This window comes from Zea mays, chromosome 4 (genome assembly GCF_902167145.1).
Source record: "Zea mays cultivar B73 chromosome 4, Zm-B73-REFERENCE-NAM-5.0, whole genome shotgun sequence".
Lineage (NCBI taxonomy): Eukaryota > Viridiplantae > Streptophyta > Magnoliopsida > Poales > Poaceae > Zea > Zea mays.
The window spans coordinates 81618085-81637320 of record NC_050099.1 but is presented as its reverse complement, the minus strand read 5'-3'; the positions used below and the strand labels follow the sequence as shown (position 1 = coordinate 81637320).

Here is a 19236-nt window from a genome sequence, read left to right as displayed (position 1 = left end):
GGCTCAAAGAAAATCATCGAGTAGGATGGCCCCTCCATGCCCGAAGCACAACCAGTTGCATTCAAGGCGACGGAGGAGAAGAAGGAAGAGTCTACATCAAGTAGACTCCCCATTGACGCCTCCAAGCTCGACAATGAGAAGATGGCGCTCATCATCAAGAGCTTCCGCCAAATCCTCAAGCAAAGGAGGGGAAGGATTACAAATCCCGCTCCAAGAAAGTGTGCTACAAGTGTGGTAAGCCCGGTCATTTTATTGCAAAATGTCCATTATCAAGTGATAGTGACAGGGGCAACGACAAGAAGGGAAAGAGGAGAGAAAAGAAGAGGTACCACAAGAAGAGGGGCGGCGATGCCCATGTGTGTCGCGAATGGGACTCCGACGAGAGCTACACCGACTCCTCCTCCGACGAGGACGCCGCCAACATCGCCATCACCAAAGGACTCCTCTTCCCCAACGTCGGCCACAAGTGTCTCATGGCAAAGGACGGAAAAAGGAAGAAGGTAAAATCAAGATCCTCCACTAAATATGCATCCTCTAGTGATGAAGATAATTCTAGTGATGAGGAGGATAACTTGTGCAACCTTTTTGCCAACCTAAACATGCAACAAAAAGAAAATTTGAATGAATTAATTAGTGTTATTTATGAGAAGGATGAACTCTTGGACTCCCAAGAGGACTTCCTAATTAAAGAAAATAAGAAGCATGTTAAGGTTAAAAATGCTTACACTCTAGAAGTAGAAAAATGTGAAAAACTATCTAGTGAGCTAAGCACTTGCCATGATATTATTGCCAACCTTAGAAATGAGAATGCTAAAATAATTGCTAAGGTTGATTCAAATGCTTGTGATGTTTCAATTCCCAATCTTAGAGATGATAATGTTAGTTTACTTGCTAAGATTGAAGAATTGAATGTCTCCCTTGCTAGCCTTAAGATTGAAAATGAAAAATTAATGGCTAAGGCTAAAGACTTAGATGTTTGTAATGTTACAATTTCCAATCTTAGAAGTGAAAATGACATTTTACATGCTAAAATTGTTGAACTAAAATCTTGCAAACCCTCTACATCTACCGTTGAGCATGTTTCCATTTGCACTAGATGTAGAGATATTAATGTTGATGTTATTCATGATCACCTAGCTTTAATTAAGAAACAAAATGATAACATAGCTCAACTTAATGACAAAATTAATGAGCATGACTTAGAAAATGAAAATTTTAAATTTGCTAGAAGCATGCTCTATAGTGGGAGACGCCCTAGCATCAAGGATGGCATTGGATTCCAGAAGGGAGACAATGTCAAACTTAATGCTCCTCCTAAAAAATTGTCTAACTTTGTTAAGGGCAAGGCTCCCATGCCTCAGGATAACGAGGGTTACATTTTGTACCCTGCCGGTTATCCCGAGCACAAAATTAGGAGAATTCACTCTAGGAAGTCTCACTCTGGCCCTAATCATGATTTTATGTATAAGGGTGAGACATCTAGCTCTAGGCAATCAACCCGTGCTAAATTGCCTAAGAAGAAAACTCTTATTGCATCAAATGATTCTAACATTTCATTTAAAACTTTTGATGCATCTTATATTTTGACTAACAAATCCGGCAAGGTAGTTGCCAAATATGTTGGGGGCAAGCACAAGGGGTCAAAGACTTGTGTTTGGGTACCCAAAGTTCTTGTATCTAATGTCAAAGGACCCAAAACTCTTTGGGTACCTAAAATCAAGAACTAAATTTGTTTTGTAGGTTTATGCATCCGGGGGCTCAAGTTGGATCATCGATAGCGGGTGCACAAACCACATGACAGGGGAGAAGAAGATGTTCTCCTCCTACGAGAAAAACCAAGATCCCCAACGAGCTATCACATTCGGGGATGGGAATCAAGGTTTGGTCAAAGGATTGGGTAAAATTGCTATATCACCTGACCATTCCATCTCAAATGTTTTTCTTGTAGATTCTTTAGATTACAACTTGCTTTCAGTTTCACAATTATGTAAAATGGGTTACAACTGTCTTTTTACGGATATAGGTGTTACTGTCTTTAGAAGAAGTGATGATTCAGTAGCATTTAAGGGAGTGTTAGAGGGTCAGCTATGCTTAGTAGATTTTGATAGAGCTGAACTCGACACTTGCTTAATTGCTAAGACTAACATGGGCTGGCTCTGGCATCGCCGACTAGCGCATGTTGGAATGAAGAATCTTCACAAGCTTCTAAAGGGAGAACACATTTTAGGACTAACAGATGTTCATTTTGAGAAAGACAGGGTTTGTAGCGCATGTCAGGCAGGGAAGCAAGTTGGTGCTCATCATCCATACAAGAACATCATGACGACTGACAGGCCACTCGAGCTCCTACACATGGATCTATTCGGCTCGATTGCTTACATAAGCATCGGCGGGAGTAAGTAATGTCTAGTTATTGTGGATGATTATTCTCGCTTCACTTGGGTGTTCTTTTTGCAGGAAAAATCTCATACCCAAGAGACCTTAAAGGGATTCTTGAGACGGGCTCAAAATGAGTTCGGCTTAAGGATCAAGAAAATCAGAAGCGACAACGGGACGGAGTTCAAGAACTCTCAAATTGAAGGCTTCCTTGAGGAGGAGGGCATCAAGCATGAGTTCTCTTCTCCCTACACGCCACAACAAAATGGTGTAGTGGAGAGGAAGAATTGAACTCTATTGGACATGGCAAGAACCATGCTTGATGAGTACAAGACTTCGGATCAGTTTTGGGCCGAGGCGGTCAACACCGCTTGCTACGCCATCAACCGGTTGTATCTACACCGAATCCTCAAGAAGACATCATATGAACTCCTAACCGGTAAAAAGCCCAATGTTTCATATTTTAGAGTCTTTGGTAGCAAATGCTTTATTCTTGTTAAAAGAGGTAGAAAATCCAAATTTGCTCCTAAGGTTGTAGAAGGCTTTTTACTAGGATATGATTCAAACACAAGGGCATATAGAGTCTTTAACAAGTCCTCAGGACTAGTTGAAGTTTCTTGTGACATTGTGTTTGATGAGACTAACGGCTCTCAAGAAGAGTAAGTTGATCTTGATGAACTAGATGATGAAGAGGCTCCGTGCGTCGCGCTAAGGAACATGTCCATTGGGGATGTGTGTCCTAAGGAATCCGAAGAGTCTCCAAATGCACAAGATCAACCATCCTCCTCAATGCAAGCATCTCCACCAACTCAAGATGAGGATGAGGCTCAAAATGATGAAGGAGAAGATCAAGAAGTTGAGCCATCTCAAGAGGAGAGCAATGATCAAGGGGGAGATGCCCATGATCAAGATAAGGAAGATGAACAAGTTCCAAGGCCGCCACACCCAAGAGTCCACCAAGCAATCCAACGAGATCACCCCGTGAACACCATCCTCGGCGATATTCAAAAGGGGGTAACTACTCGATCTCGTGTTGCTCATTTTTGTGAACATTATTCTTTTGTTTCCTCTATTGAGCCACACAGGATAGAGGAAGCACTTCAAGATTCGGATTCGGTGGTGGCGATGCAAGAAGAGCTCAACAACTTCACTAGGAATGAGGTATGGCATCTAGTTCCACGTCCTAACCAAAATGTTGTAGGAACCAAGTGGGTCTTCCGCAACAAGCAAGATGAGCATGGTGTGGTGACAAGGAACAAAGCCCGACTTGTAGCCAAAGGATATTCACAAGTCGAAGGTTTGGATTTCGGTGAAACCTATGCACCCGTAGCTAGGCTAGAATCAATTCGCATTTTACTTGCTTATGCTACTTACCATGGCTTCAAGCTTTATCAAATGGACGTGAAAAGTGCCTTCCTCAACGGACCAATCAAGGAAGAGGTCTATGTTGAGCAACCTCCCGGCTTTGAAGATAGTGAGTATCCTAATCACGTGTATAAACTCTCTAAGGCGCTTTATGGGCTCAAGCAAGCCCCAAGAGCATGGTATGAATGCCTAAGAGATTTTCTTATCACTAATGGCTTCAAAGTCGGAAAGGCCGATCCTACTTTATTCACTAAAACACTTCCAAATGATTTGTTTGTATGCCAAATTTATGTTGATGATATTATATTTGGGTCTACTAACGAATCTACATGTGAAGAATTTAGTAGGATCATGACACAGAAATTCGAGATGTCCATGATGGGGGAGTTGAAGTACTTCTTGGGATTTCAAGTAAAGCAACTCCAAGAGGGCACCTTCATTAGCCAAACGAAGTATATTCAAGATATTCTAAACAAATTTGGGATGAAGGATGCCAAGCCCATCAAGACACCCATGGGAACCAATGGGCATCTCGACCTCGACACGGGAGGTAAATCCGTAGATCAAAAGGTATACCGGTCAATGATAGGTTCTTTACTCTATTTATGTGCATCTCGACCGGATATTATGCTTTCCGTATGCATGTGTGCAAGATTCCAAACCGATCCTAAGGAAGCTCACCTTAGGGCCGTAAAACGAATCTTGAGATATTTAGTTTATACTCCTAAGTTTGGGCTTTGGTACCCTCGGGGATCCACATTTGATTTAATTGGTTATTCAGATGCCGATTGGGCAGGGTGTAAAATTAATAGAAAGAGCACATCGGGGACTTGCCAGTTCTTGGGAAGGTCTCTGGTGTCTTGGGCTTCAAAGAAGCAAAATTCTGTAGCTCTTTCTACCGTCGAAGCCAAGTATATTGCCACAGGCCATTGTTGCGCGCAATTGCTTTGGATGAGGCAAACCCTTAGGGACTATGGTTACAAATTAACCAAAGTTCCTCTTCTATGTGATAATGAGAGTGCAATTTGCATGGCGGATAATCCCGTTGAACATAGCCGCACTAAACACATAGCCATTCGGTATCATTTTCTAAGGGATCACCAACAAAAGGGGGATATCGAGATTGCATATATTAACACCAAAGAACAATTAGCCGATATCTTTACCAAGCCACTAGATGAACAAACATTTAACAAACTTAGGCATGAGCTAAATATTCTTGATTCTCGGAATTTCATTTGATGTCTTGCACACATAGCTCATTAATATACCTTTGATCATGTCTCTTTTATATGCTATGACTAATGAGTTTTCAAGTGTATTTCAACCCAAGTCATAGATTGAAAGGGAATTGGAGTCTTCGGCGAAGACAAAGGCTTCCACTCCACTCCATCAAATTACTCATCCTTCGCCGTCGCTCCGAGCCTCTCTCCAACTTTGGTATAATCTTCACTCATATTTTGTTCGCCAAAGGGAGAGAAAGTAGTTATAAGGGCTTATATTTCACTCAAATATCTGTTATTGGCGATTCACGCCAAAGGGGGAGAAAATATTAGCCCAAAGCAAAAGGACCGCACCACCACCACCAATTTTCAAAATTGTGAGTTAAAAAAAAGATTTTTCAATTGATGATTTTTCAATCGGTATCTTATTTTTGATAGAATTTCAAATTGGAACACCCTCTTCAAAAACTAATATCTAAAACCGTCTTGAACACTAAGAGGAGGATTTTATTGAGGGGGAGTTTTGTTTAGTCAAAGGAAAAGCATTTGAAACAGGGGGAGAAAATGTCAAATCTTGAAAATGCTTCTCTAAATCTTATTCATTTACCTTTGACTATTTGCAAAAGAACTTTGAAAAGAATTTACAAAAATTTGAAAAAACAAAACATGTGGTGCAAGCGTGGTCCAAAATGTTAAAAATAAAGAAACAATCCATGCATATCTTATGAGAATTTATTGGTTCAAATTCTTAGTATCCTTTGCACTTGCATTATGCAAACTAGTTCAATTATGCACTTCTATATTTTCTTTGGTTTGTGTTGGCATCAATCACCAAAAAGGGGGAGATTGAAAGGGAAATAGGCTTACACCTTTTCCTAAATTGATTTTGGTGGTTGAATTGCCCAACACAAATAATTGGACTAACTAGTTTGCTCTAGTCTATAAGTTTTACAGGTGCCAAAGGTTCACAACAAGCCAATAAAAAGACCAAAGATGGGTTCAAATAAAGAGAGCCAAAGACATCCCAAAAGGCATCCTGGTCTGGCGCACCGGACTGTCCGGTGCACCAGGGAACTTGACGCTGAACTCGCTACCTTCGGGAAAATGGGAGGCCGCTCCGCTAGTCCGGTGTGACACCGGACACTGTTCGGTGCTTCACCGGACTGTCCGGTGAAGCACCGAACAGTGTCCGGTGTCACACTGGACTGTCCGGTGTGCCAGCGGAGCAACAGCTACTTCGCGCCAACGGTCGACTACAACCGCATTAAATGCGCTACAGTGCGCGCTAGAGTCAGAGCACGCGCAGAAGGGGCACCGGACAGTCTACAGGACCTGTCCGGTGCACCACCGGATAGCCCAGAGGCCCCACCTGTCAGAGCTCCAACGGTCAGAACCCAATGGCCGGCTGACGTTGCTGGCGCACCGGACAGTGTCCGGTGGTGCACCGGACTGTCCGGTGCGCCATGCGACAGACAGCCTCCCAACGGCCACTTTTTGTGGTTGGGGCTATAAATACCCAACCACCCCACATTCATTGCATCCAAGTTTTCCAACTTCCTACACCTTACAAGAGCTATAGCATTCAATACAAGACACACCAAAGAGATCAAATTCTCTCCCAAGTCCATAGTTCATTCCAAATCAAATAGTGACTAGTGAGAAAGTGACTTGTGTTCATTTGAGCTCTTGCGCTTGGATTGCTTCTTTTTCTCATTCTTTCTTGTGATCAACTCAATTGTAACCGAGGCAAGAGACACCAATTGTGTGGTGGTCCTTGCGGGGACTTTGTGTCCCGTTTGATTGAGAAGAGAAGCTCACTCGGTCTAAGTGACCGTTTGAGAGAGGGAAAGGGTTGAAAGAGACCCGGTCTTTGTGACCACCTCAACGGGGAGTAGATTTGCAAGAACCGAACCTCGGTAAAACAAATCATCGTGTCTCACTCTTTATTTGCCTGCGATTTGTTTTCACCCTCTCTCTCAGACTCGTTCATATTTCTAACGCTAACCCGGCTTGAAGTTGTGCTTAAGTTTATAAATTTCAGATTCGCCCTATTCACCCCCCCCTCTGGGCGACTTTCACTCTTCACCTACAAGATTTGTGGGATCTCTAGGTTCGGGGAATCCTTGTGTGGTGGCTTTGTAAACACCAATGTCTATAGCCTCTAAATATGCTTCCATACGAATTTTCCAATATGGAAAATCGTCACCATCAAAAATAGGAGGAGGTCCATCCCCACCGGACATCGTTACTCTAGCGGTTAAGCTAATCTAAGAGCAACAAGGCTCTGATACCAATTGAATGGATCACGATGCCCAAGAGGGGGGTGAATTGGGCTTTTCTAAAAATCAACACTAATTAAACCTAAGCAAGAGCCCAACTTCACCCCAACAACTAGCACTAAGAGAATAATACTATAAATACAACAATGCTAAGACAATACTTCAAATACTTGCTAATCAAATACACAATGTAAAATGTTTGAGTTAAGTGCGGAATGTAAAGCAAGGTTTAGAAGACTCCTCTAATTTTTCCCGAGGTATCGAAGAGTCGGCACTCTCCACTAGTCCTCATTGGAGCACCCGCGCAAGGGTATCGCTCCCCCTTGGTCCTCGCAAGAACCAAGTGCTCACTATGAGATGATCCTTTGCCACTCCGGCGTGGTGGATCTCACACGACCGCTTACAAACTTGAGTCGGGTCACCAACAAGATCTCCACGGTGATCACCGAGCTCCCAACGCCACCAAGCCGTCTAGGTGATGTCGATCACCAAGAGTAACAAGTCGTAGACTTTTGCTTGACCAAGAGAAGCCTAATGCAAGTGGTGTGTGCTCTAGGTGCCTCTCGCTAGCGCTAATGAGGTCCAAATGCGGGATTAAGATTCTATAATCACCTCACTAGGCTTTTGGTGCTTGCAATGCTCTACAATGTGTAGGAGTAAATGTGGGCAGCAAGACAATGAATATGGTGGGTGGAGGGGGTATAAATAGCTCTCACCCACCAACTAGTCGTTACCAGCAATCTTCTGCGCATGGGCGCACCGGACAGTCCAGTGCGCCACTGGTGCGCCAATAGTCGACTCCAACGGCTAGTTCTGACAGCTAGCCGTTGGGCAGATGGCACACCAGACAGTGAACAGTCACTGTCCGGTGCGCTGTCCAGTGCGCCACTAAAATTCAACTCATGAACCTTGCGCTCTCGGGTTTTCGCGCGGGGGAAACCCTTCCCCGGGCCATCCTGGCCCCACCTGACAGAGGGCGCACCGGACAGTCTGGTGCCCCACAGTCAGAAACCCTAAATTATATTTTCTACTATTTTTGAAATAGGTTTTCGTTCTAACTTGTGAGTATGTTCTAGAGTGTCACCTAGCACTATATGTTAGTGTGAATATGCACCAACACTACACTAGAACTCTCTTGGTCAAACTAATCATCGACAACCCCTCTTTATAGTACGGCTAAAACAAAATAAAAGACCTAACTATATCACGAGTGTCCGCAACTCCTTGACACTCGGAATACGAAGACCTTCACTTTGTGTTTCGTCGCTTTAGCCGTCGCTTTAAGTTCTTGTCTCCGGGATTGTTTTCACCGTTATAGTACATCTACCTGTAATGCGACCTAACTTAACATTTGTCTCTGCAAAACACACGTTAGTCACATATAACATTACGTTGTCATTAGTCACTAAAACCAACCAGGGGCCTAGATGCTTTCAGGCTCTTTTGGTCTTGAGTCTTGAACTTGTGCTTGATATTTATTGATCTTCTAAGTATCTTTTAGGTCTTCTTTTGAGGTGTTGCATCCTCAGAGCCTTAGTCCAATCCTCTTCGAATTATGTGAACTACAAAACACAAACACTTGGAACACATTAGTTCACAAGGTTACGTTGATCATCGAACATCAAAATCACTTAGCCAAATGGCTCGGGGTCTATTTTCCTCACAGACTGGAAGTAGGGACGTTCTGATCTAACCAGTATAAATCTTGCGCCCACCACGCACACCGTCCGGAGCCCAGAACGCGCACAATGAATTTACTTGTCGGAGCGAGGTTCGAAACACCGACAGTTTGTATCTGTATCGTCTTTTAGCGTCCACATTTATATTCTATATCTTCGTTGTGTGCTTTAGCTTTCTAGCTTAGTTGATAGACTAGTTGATAGGTTTAAAATCTAGTTTCTATAGTTTTGTGCAGTAGAGATAGCAACATACTTAGTCTAAATCGTAGTTGTATATAGATAGCTTGTTTATTGCGTAGTTTTGACTAGACAAAAAAAAATGTAAAAGGCGTTTGTAATATAGATTGTCTTTGACGTGATTGTTCCTACACTGAGTTTTTAGTTCTGAGATCCTTTCATGAGCAGTCACTGGTCTACACTAGATACAACCCCACTGCCGTGTCGTGCCTCATTTTAGTCCTCTCCTGCCATGGAGTTGTTGCTTCGTTTAGCGTTGAGTGAAGGTTTGTCTTTGTGTCAATTCAAACGTGGTCCTTGTTCCGTGGGAATTCGTTTGCTTGCTTTTGGTTGACACGTCATAACATGGATTTTTTTTTTTTTTGCGATCTTTTTAGCAATGGTGAATGGTCCGCATAAGTTCACCGCACGCCTTATGAGCGAGTGAGGATACTGTTTTAGCACGCCGTAGTTTGGAAAATCCTCGGTTGCAGAAGATGACTTCGAGGCTTATCGAAAGATTGGAGATCACCCCTGCTGTGTTTAACGAGGTTTATGGAAATTTGAATTTCAGTCTCAAGAACGCTCTTTGAGGGTCACTCACCTAGGTCTAGGTTAGTCACCCATCTCCGTCTGGTAGCCTTCATCAGCTAAATGAAGATTCGAACAACAATCCACAGCTGAGTAGTACTAACCAAGAACTCGCCTAGTCGCCCACATGGCCACATGCCCGCAAGCTGGCATTGATACACTCCTACCACAAGTCCACAACTAGCTGTATACGTAATAATCACAACCACAGATCCAGTCACGACGCTGAACCAACTATATTCATTTAGACGGCACAAATCTCCAAGGGGTGCTTATGTTCTGATAGGGCTTAGGGTAGGGTAGTGATGATACCCACAGTGACCACGTTACACACGCACCAGCACCGGTGATGCTGAGGTAGAACAGTAGTAGTAGTCTCCAAGAGAGAATTATTTCTCTAAAACATTAATTAGCTGGCTTCACCCACGGTAACTAGGAGTCCATCTTTTGCACCTTCTCCAACTGTCCTTGCCTGTCAAGAAATCACGGCGACTTTTGGTTAGATCAGTATTCGACAGTTCTGCGGGTACGTCACCTAGCTAGTACATGTTTAGCAATACAACAAGCCAATATCTTATGTCCTTTATACTAGTTGTGTCACTTAAAACTAATGGTAGGAAATTTTGAGGTGTCAGGTTGCAAGCAACCACATTCATTTATCCCTTCCACAACAAAGAACGTATGAAATTCTGAATATGCTTACTTATACATAAAAGCTAGTCACTAGCGGCTAGAGGTACAGTACTCCCTCCGTTTCCTATCTTAAAGTCACGAAGGCTTGTTTTAAGTTAGTTTTGAAACTTTGACCAACAATATCTATAAATATAATTATTTTTAAATTATTGAATTTATACATTGTAGTAGATGTTTTAATAGTAAATGTAATAGTTTTGCTTTTATTTAGTCAATATTTATGAATATTTTGTTATTAATGGTCTATGCTTCAAAGTATTGACTTAGGACAAACCTTCGTGGCCTTAAGATAGGGAACAGAGGGAGTAAGTTATTATCAACATATCATTGTGAGAAGGGTGACAGGGGGGAAAACTTGTACACTATGGTAGGATCCCTTGCACCACAACCAAATATATTTTCCAAATAACCACTGTAAAAATGCAGTAGAAACAAGGTAAAGTACCAAAAAGATGGGCCTGAATCACTACCATGTCTATGTGTTCACATAATCAAACTGAGTTTTTCATTTGATTTACTCAAACATAAAAGGCATCAGTATGATATATAAAAAGATTAATGCCATTAATGTATGTGACAAAGTGAAACCAAGGTTTATTTCTGCTACCAACCAAACATAAAGCTTTAACACAATAATGTACAATAAACAGAACAGGATACATAAAAGGCCATTTGAAAATGCATGCAGATAAGTGGATTTTTTTCATCAGGAGATCTGTTTATCATGTCAATAAGAATAAAAATAGTATAAATACAACGCTCTCACACAACCCCCTCCCCGCCTTCCCACACCACCCCTCAGCTAGGGACATAATGCATGTGAGCGTTTCAAAGAATAAACAACCGACCCAACCAAACACTAAGGGGGTGTTTTTTGAAGAGCCAATCCATTTTAGATGAGGTGGTGCATCATGAGTTCATTCCACAAATTTGGTGCAATGAACTCATTCGTAACATTATTAATAATTATGAGCCTATGAGTAATGAAATGGTGATGAATCAACTCATTCCATTCTACAAATCAAACAAGAAAGTGAAGAGTGAAAAAATGATGGACTACTTCATTCCTTAAACCAAACACGTTGTAAATGGGCCAGCCAATTATCTGGCAGTAACATCCAAATGGGCTAAATCTATAGCGCCAGAAAGACGCCACAGGTGTGCCTCATCCAAAAACTGTCCAAGAACAAACTTAATGGTAAATAGTCCCATTAAAAACATAGTAGTTGTGGTGATTCCAGAAAGTCAATGCCCCCATGGTTAACACTTAGCAAGGATTTGAAACCTCTTAGGGCTTGTTTGGAAGCCAGGGGATTTTAGCCCATCCATTCCCCTCTATTCACCTTGCTCCCAAACATGCCCTTATTATGTCCGTGGGCACCACGGCAAACAATCCTCAACATCAACCATAGACTCCTTGTCTTCAGTAATAGATGAAAAATCCAGGAACCGTAGTGACAGATTAGGAGTTACACATGGCCTCAGACTGGATTCAATTACACATAATTTCCAAAAAAAAGTACTTTCAAACATTTTTCAGCCTGTAGCAGATTTTATGCTAACGTTCACATGAAGTCTATTGTTCAATAACTACCTATTGAAGCAGCTTTCACAGTCAGAATTCTGATTTATGCTACTAAAAGGGCTGTTAACATACTAATAAGAGGCAACAAAGCACAACTATGTACGATCCTTCGTTATAGAAAAGCTTATACGACACAAGACCACAGGATGGCCAGAGAAACAGTTGGGTACCTCAGATATCGCCAGTGTTGTGCCTTGTGCAGCATCGCCACCCTACTTGCTCCTCCAGATCTTCAGCGCAAAACTGGGTATAATGATAAGGCAATACATTGCCATTGCACCCAATACCCCCACATCAGAGAGCGCATAACCAATCCTTTCTCTGCGAGACTCCTCCATTGGTAGAAGTCCCACAAACACCAGAACACTTGCTGCAAGAAGCAGGATGAAAAGCAAAGATGCGAGCCACGCAAGCACAATAGGGTCCTGCAGCACCTTCCACGTTAACGCTCTAAATATCTGACAAGGATGTCCGAGAGCATGTCAGCAAGAGCAAGCAAACTCAGTCAGTTCTCCTCGATTGAAATAATCATAGGGATTGGATTGGATTTATAATTATGTTTGAATATAAAACTGGAAAGATGCAAATGCAATCACGAAAATATAGTGCACAAATTAAATTTTCTCTAGAGAAACTGATACAGCATAACTGAAAGCAGCTCCGGCATCCACACACCATAGACCTGATGAGGACGACTTGGAGCAAACTAAAAAGCGTTTAATTTTGAGCTCACACGACCGTATTGATAGGATGTGTATGATTATTTTCTGAAATTGGACAGATTCAGATCAATTCTCCTTTCGAAGAAATAACGCAAGCTATTTCCCAACTGAAACTGCGTGTGTATACAGTATATGATTCCACATCAACACACAGAGAACTAGAACCTACCAAACTACTAGTATATATATCTCGTAAAACTAAAACTCAATCCAATACCTTCGTGGCTTGGATCTGAATCTCCCTGGCGTGAGTGCGGAGTGACCGTCTGAACCCCACGGCAAGCATGGCGCGCAAGACCCGCAGGGCGAAGACGAGGATGAGCAGCGCGGGGAAAACGAGGGCTCCGATCGAGACTTTGAGGAACCCGTAGACCAACGGGGAAGAGTCGCCCAAGGCCCGGCGCGCCACGGTCCCGGCAGCCACGCCCGCGCAGGCGACCCACGCGCTCAAGAGGTACAGATACTGGAGCACTCTCGGCACGGAGAGGTTCGGAGGCACTACCGCCGGTTCCCGCGGCGGCGGCGGCGGCTGCTGCTGCTGCTGCTGCGGGAGAATCTCGATCGCCACTTCGGCGACGGCCATCAGAGCAGGGCAGGAAATGGAAACCGCACGTCGAAGCTCCAACCGCTCGTCTGGGGACTGGACTCTGGAGCGAGGGGAAAGCAGAATAGGAAGGGGATAAGACGGCCCCCGTCAGGGTCGCACCATTAACTGCGAAATTAACTCTTCGTAAATTGAATTAACTGATAATAATATATATTATTGTATTACAAATATGTCACTAGTATTTTTTAAAAACTCTAAAAACTGATATAAAAAATCAAATAGCTCAGTTAAAGAGTAAATGGAAAAGCTGAATAGGAAGAATGGTTGAATAGGAGATGAAATAAGGAGAATAATAGTTGAGAGAAGTTATTTAAATATGAATAGTAAATACGAACGTGGATTTAGGAAAGTGAATGGCCCTGTGACGAACACGGAAGGGATTTAACACGCGTCAGGTTCTGATTCGTGCCGAGTGGACGAATGAATTTGGGGCAGTTTGCTAGTGAAGGAAAAAAAATTATTCAAAGTCATGCAAACTGAAGCACTATAGTACCATATCGATACATGTCACTTATCAGATGTTTTTTTCTATGTATTAAACAAGGGAGCATAGCTGGCTCCTCGAAGCGCCACGTCATTTGTTTTCTTCTGGCCGTCCGATCATATTATGACGGTCCTCCATTCAGCTGCTATGGGACGTCGCTCTTTAGATTTGTAGCCGTCGTCCATTCGCTGTGAAGCTTCTAGATGACTCGAGTCCATGGCGACAGGATCCCCAGAAGTGTCGCCGTGAAGCCTCAAACGAACCTCACTGCTCCGACACTCCCTAGGTGCTTTACCCTTCCGGCGGCAGGATCTCCCCCCGTGAAGCGAGTCCGTGTTGCCAAGATCCAAAAAACGTCGTCGCGAAGTTTGCATCCCCTCCCCTCGGCGTGCACACCGCCACCTCATAGCGTGTCATGCTCGCACGGCTTCGCGGTGCGCCTGCCCTATGACGCAGCCACACCACGACCTAGCCCGCTCGCCGACCTAGCAGCACTGTCGTGCCTTTGCGCCACCTGCCGCCGACCACGCTGGGCCTTATGCACGCGTCATGCCGCAACAACGACGCTCACGTCCCGCCCTGAGGTAAGATAACCAACTACCCCTTCCTGGGTGCGCCCCCTCCTCCTAGGTGCTACCATTTACGCACTGCTCGCATTATCATTCACGAAGGTGGAGGACGTCGCATTGGACACAATGGGGATCAGCCGCACATAGAACTGGGTGCGGGTCAAGACGTGCCTGGGCGGGGCCAAGTACGTCCGCGTCGTGTGCTTCGCCATCGTGGTCATGCACAGTGTTGGCCACCCCATCGTCATCGACTAGCTCTACTACGATGTGCCCCGGTAGAGTGATGGCGGCGGTGGCAGCTCCTATGCCAACCAGACCTCCGCCATGGCCGTGTCCAACGTGTCATACCGCAACACCAGCGGCACTTCGAGCCACGCCGAGGCCATCAGTTTTGCTTACAGCAACGTCGTGTTGTGCTCTACTCTTGTTGTTTTGTGTCCGTCAAGTGCTCGATTCAATGCCCAAAACGAGTCTGCTTGCTATTCTATTCCAGGGAACGGGTCTCCAATTGTACCAATACATGCACCATTATTCTATAAGTATTCACAGGTATTTTTCCCCTGTCGTTCGTAGTGGGCACAATGATATACCTTGGTTTATAGCACATCCGTAACTTATTCATGTGTACAACAATGGACTATGTGAGTCCCAGTTCTAGGCCACATACCTGACATTTTAATTGAATATTGTTGTTATGTTTCATATTCTACCTTTGACTCTGGTTTGCATAAGTTTTATGATGTCTGCCTGATCTGCACTCTCTTGAGCATCATCACCTAATGTTACTCCACAGTGATTAGTGCATGTCAGGCCCTCCAATAATTTCTACCTGATGTTGCTCCACATTATTGCCATGCTTGGATAAGTATGTGAGAAACATTGTAATAATTTACCAACCTATATCTGGTTCTCCACTGAACTTCCTACCTGGCATCACTACATTTTATTCGACTCGAATGGTCTTCCAAGGTGATTCTGCTCGATGTCTACTATTGCAAATTCGCTGTCATGTTCTTCACCGCTTATATATACTAAGATTTATCCTGCTACTGCTTTTATGTTAAGAGTTATCACGTTCATCAAATCAACTTGCAAGTTACAGATTGTGCTACTACATCATTCCATGATTCTATTCCATGCCTCTTCACCGCATCAAAGTACTATCGAATATTTGATTGTCCAATATTAGATAACTGCAAACGTTGCAAACATACTATCATTTAGTCAATGTGAAAAGGCACTACACTTTTCCCATGCTATACTATATCCTTCTTTTGTAAGTTTCTTTTCCATGGTTATATATGTTAAGAATTGTTATGTGTTCCTAGAATAATTCAGTGGTTGCACATGATATAATTTTCTTTCTTATTTACACAATGTATATTTTTTACCTTCATCGGTATGTTCAGTACTTTCTTTCTAGTTTGATGTAAGGAAAAAATGAGAGGTTTCTCACACATATTTTGTCATGTGGTCTATTCCCTTTTGCTTAGCGTTGCTAATCGATCATTGCTTTACATTTGGCTATAAAATTGTGCTGATGCTTTTTGTCTGGTGTGTGGAGCTCAGCGGACTCAATGCCTATGAGAGGAGGCTAGGATCGAGGACAAAAGCAAAAAGAGCGATCAGACGATGAAGCTGACGTGCGGCGACCGGTCACCGGTGTGACAGTGGATCCTATTCGTCTCCAAGAAGACACAAAGTATCATCATCCTCAACGCCATCACAATCACCTATGATGTGTGAATACTTCCTTTATTGTGCTCTATGCTTATGTTTGTGCATTTTTTCTATATATGAAAGCCGGTTCAAAACGGACACAATCACGGTGTCCACGTCACCCAAAATAACACTATGCGTCTGATTTGCATCCAACGGCTAAGCGCATCCAACAACACCGTCGACAGCCTCATTTTGTGTTTCTGGAATCACTTGCTCCACTCTATCTCTTGTTCTCTGTGCCTCTCGATTCTTCTTGATGACTCCTTCTCTCTTAGTGACTCTTTTCACCTCCGCGCTACAGTTCTTCCTTCTCGCTCTCACTGCCTCTTCATCGTGACAATTTTCTTTGGCCTGCGAAGCACCGCTCCCACACATTCCTCCTGGAAGCATCGCGAGAGTGCGAGACACAAATCTTTGAAAAGAAAATAAAAGTGTTGTTGGCGCTGGTGTTTATGAGTTCTGTTTTTGTTGCCTGGAAGAGGTGAGGCGACACTCGACAGAGAGCCATGCTCGACGGATATGAGATAACCTTGAGGAGGTGAGGCGACGCCGCGATGGAGATGAGGTCGCGTTGAGGAGGTGAGGCGACAAAGACGTAGTGAAAGCACAAAAGAGGTATGTTCTCCTTCCCTTCGGCGATGTCTACCGCTGCATTTCAGCCCCCTCCCCACCATTCGGCATTGGATTTTGCATAGCCTTCGATGCTAGGGTTCTGTGTTTTTTGTATTCTCTTCGTTCTTCACTCCTTGACGCCGACGATGGCTCATCCGGCGAATCGATGCACTTCTCTACTCTAGAGTTCATGATGAGAAGCAGAGAGGTGAGCCGGTACGTTGTACACGACTGTGTTAACTGCCCATGTTTTGCGCTGATGCTCCTCCCCCTTTCTCCGATCAGGGCGACATCTGGAATAGGATGCTGCCAAGTGGTAGCAGTAAATTGGTTCATGCACTGTAGCTGTTCGATGTTATGCCCTAGCTGAATGCGGTCTTGTACGCATAAAAAAGAGGCAGTTTAGGTGCTGATTGTTCACAGGAAGGTTAGGATTTAGTTATCAAAAGAAGTCTTCGAAAGCATATACACAACAATATGGGAAGCTATTTTTGGTGCCCCTACCATTTGAGGTGATACTAGACTTGAAGAACATTGCCTTGGTCGACCTAATTAAGCTCCAACCTAAAATAAATAGGTTTATGTTAACAAAATATTTTAACGATCATGCATGCACACACATGTATATGTTCCTAATAGTGGGTTAATATGTGTCTTTGATTTCTTACCAATGTATTGTACTTCACGTTCTTTACTTTTTCGTGTCACACATTTTTACAACATTAATCTGATTGTTACTAACCTTTTCAGAATGATTGTGTTGCAGTTGAAGAACATCTTTAGGACATCCGTGTGACGCTTTGAAGAATAACTGATTTTTATAAAAAAAGGTGTATTTCCCACTCCTTTTTTAAGAAAAGGTTTGCTGCTTATATTACTATTTTATTTGCTGGAATCAAATGAAAAAATAAAGTTTACCGGCCTCTCTATCACATGAAAATTTTATTGTTCTATTATTAATGTTGATATGCTGGTGATATTTAGTTGATTGAATTCACCTGAGAACTAATACTATCCCTCACCTTTCTGTCCCATGGAAATCTTAGGAGGTGTTTGGTTGGGTTGTTTCGATCTGTTAATGATTTACAATGTGGTCGGGTTACGTTTGTTGCTATTTGTTTCGGCCGCAATGTAATCGATTCATGCAGCATCAGTTACGATGCTTCAGATTGGCGATCCCGCCAGTCTGCGGCACTATCCCATTACAGCCTCCGCGACCACATCCCTCCTCTTCGCTTGAGCAAACCAAACAATTGACGCTTTTCATTGCATAGTAACAACTAGTGCCATCATTTGATTCCATTTATGTTGCCGCTCCCAAAACACAACCAAACAACAAGTTAGTGTTATGCTAAATATGCTGCTAACGCCGACAAAAAAAGCTTCAAAACAAGTATGTACCTCGGTCTTATATGTAGATTAATATTTAACTCCTTACATATTTGTTTCTTTGTGTATATATGGTACATACCTGGCCATGACATAATCAATTATATAATTCTAATGCTTTAATGTTCTTACATTACAATCGTTTTGTAACACCCTGAATTTGGGGTATAAAATTTCTTTCTTATTATCATCCAAATTCAAGTGTTACTCTTCTCTCTCTCTCTCTCACTCTAGTTTCTATCTCTCTCTAGCTTCTCTCTCTTTTTCCTTTTGTGTTTAATTAGGGAGGGATTAATTATTTATCTTGGCCAAAACATTATGAGTCATGAAATGTTGCATCATGCGGAGTTTAAATATTCTTTGAATTGTTGCACATGTTTGAATTAGCTTGAATTTGAAACTTGGTTTGAATTTGAATTGAAAACCTAGAGAAAATAAATAGAAAAGCAATTGGAAAATCCCTGGAAAATAGAAAACCTATTTTGGCCCAATCGGCCCACTAAGCCCAGCCGCGCGCGTGCCCGCGCCCGCGCGCCCTCGGTCTCTGACAGGCGGACCCCGCCTGTCGGCGTCGATCCGCGCCTCTCTCCCTCTCGCTGTTCTGTGGGGTCACCTTGTCGGCGCTTTGGCCCGTCGTGTGCTCGCGTGTCTGTGCCGCTGTCGCGCGGGCCCCGCTTGCCAGTCCCTCCCCCCCTCTTTCAACCGCTCGCCTGCGCGGACCGCGCGCACGCACGTCGAGATTGTCGCACCCACGTCGCCACCCAGCTCCAAACCGGCACCCCGACCCCCTCTACAAGTCCCCGCACACCCCCACCTCTCCCCTGCCTCACTCATTTCGCCTCTGCCCACTCACCCGAGCTGCGCGCACCCGTTTTTCAAGCTCACCGGAGCTTCCCCGTCGCCAGGCCTCCTGCGCCCGAACCCGCCGCCGGTAGTGCTCGGCCGTCGTCCGTGACCGTGCTCCGCCACCATCAGGCACATCCTCGCCACCATTCCCGCCCCATCCGAGGTGAATTTCCCCGCCGGACCTTCTTTTCTCTCTCCCCCGTTTTCTCTGTCCCGTCGATTAGTCGCCGGTGATCACCAGTACCGGTCCCGCGCCATCAAACCGAGACCCCCCGGCC

General features: G+C 43.8%; 1 protein-coding gene and 1 long non-coding RNA gene across 3 annotated transcripts; one reads left to right on the top strand and one right to left on the bottom strand.

The window, feature by feature from the left end:
• Positions 1-9951: 9951 nt before the first annotated feature.
• LOC100276823 (uncharacterized) lies at positions 9952-13456 on the bottom strand. 2 transcript variants are annotated; one of them, NM_001346285.1, is made up of 3 exons: positions 12947-13413; positions 12178-12465; positions 9952-10201 (listed from the first exon to the last, which is right to left on the bottom strand). In NM_001346285.1, exons 1-2 carry the CDS (start codon positions 13310-13312, stop codon positions 12220-12222), a joined length of 612 nt encoding a protein of 203 aa, NP_001333214.1. In that variant the 5' UTR covers positions 13313-13413; the 3' UTR covers positions 9952-10201; positions 12178-12219. The 2 variants fall into 2 exon arrangements, with proteins under 2 accessions (NP_001333214.1, NP_001144004.1); NM_001150532.1 differs by lacking the exon at positions 9952-10201 and having other exon boundaries at positions 11849-12465; positions 12947-13456.
• Positions 13457-16345: 2889 nt separating this feature from the next.
• LOC111591308 (uncharacterized) lies at positions 16346-17640 on the top strand. The gene is made up of 2 exons (XR_002750472.2): positions 16346-16726; positions 17490-17640. It is a non-coding gene; the product is annotated as an uncharacterized lncRNA (long non-coding RNA).
• Positions 17641-19236: the final 1596 nt, after the last annotated feature.

Excerpts from the sequence above, each read along its gene's own strand:
- LOC100276823 (NM_001150532.1), bottom strand. The coding sequence starts at position 13,312 with ATGGCCGTCGCCGAAGTGGCGATCGAGATTCTCCCGCAGCAGCAGCAG. Across the intron at positions 12,466-12,946 it reads TTCAGATCCAAGCCACGAAG|ATATTTAGAGCGTTAACGTG; the intron begins GTATTGGATTGA and ends CATCCTTGTCAG.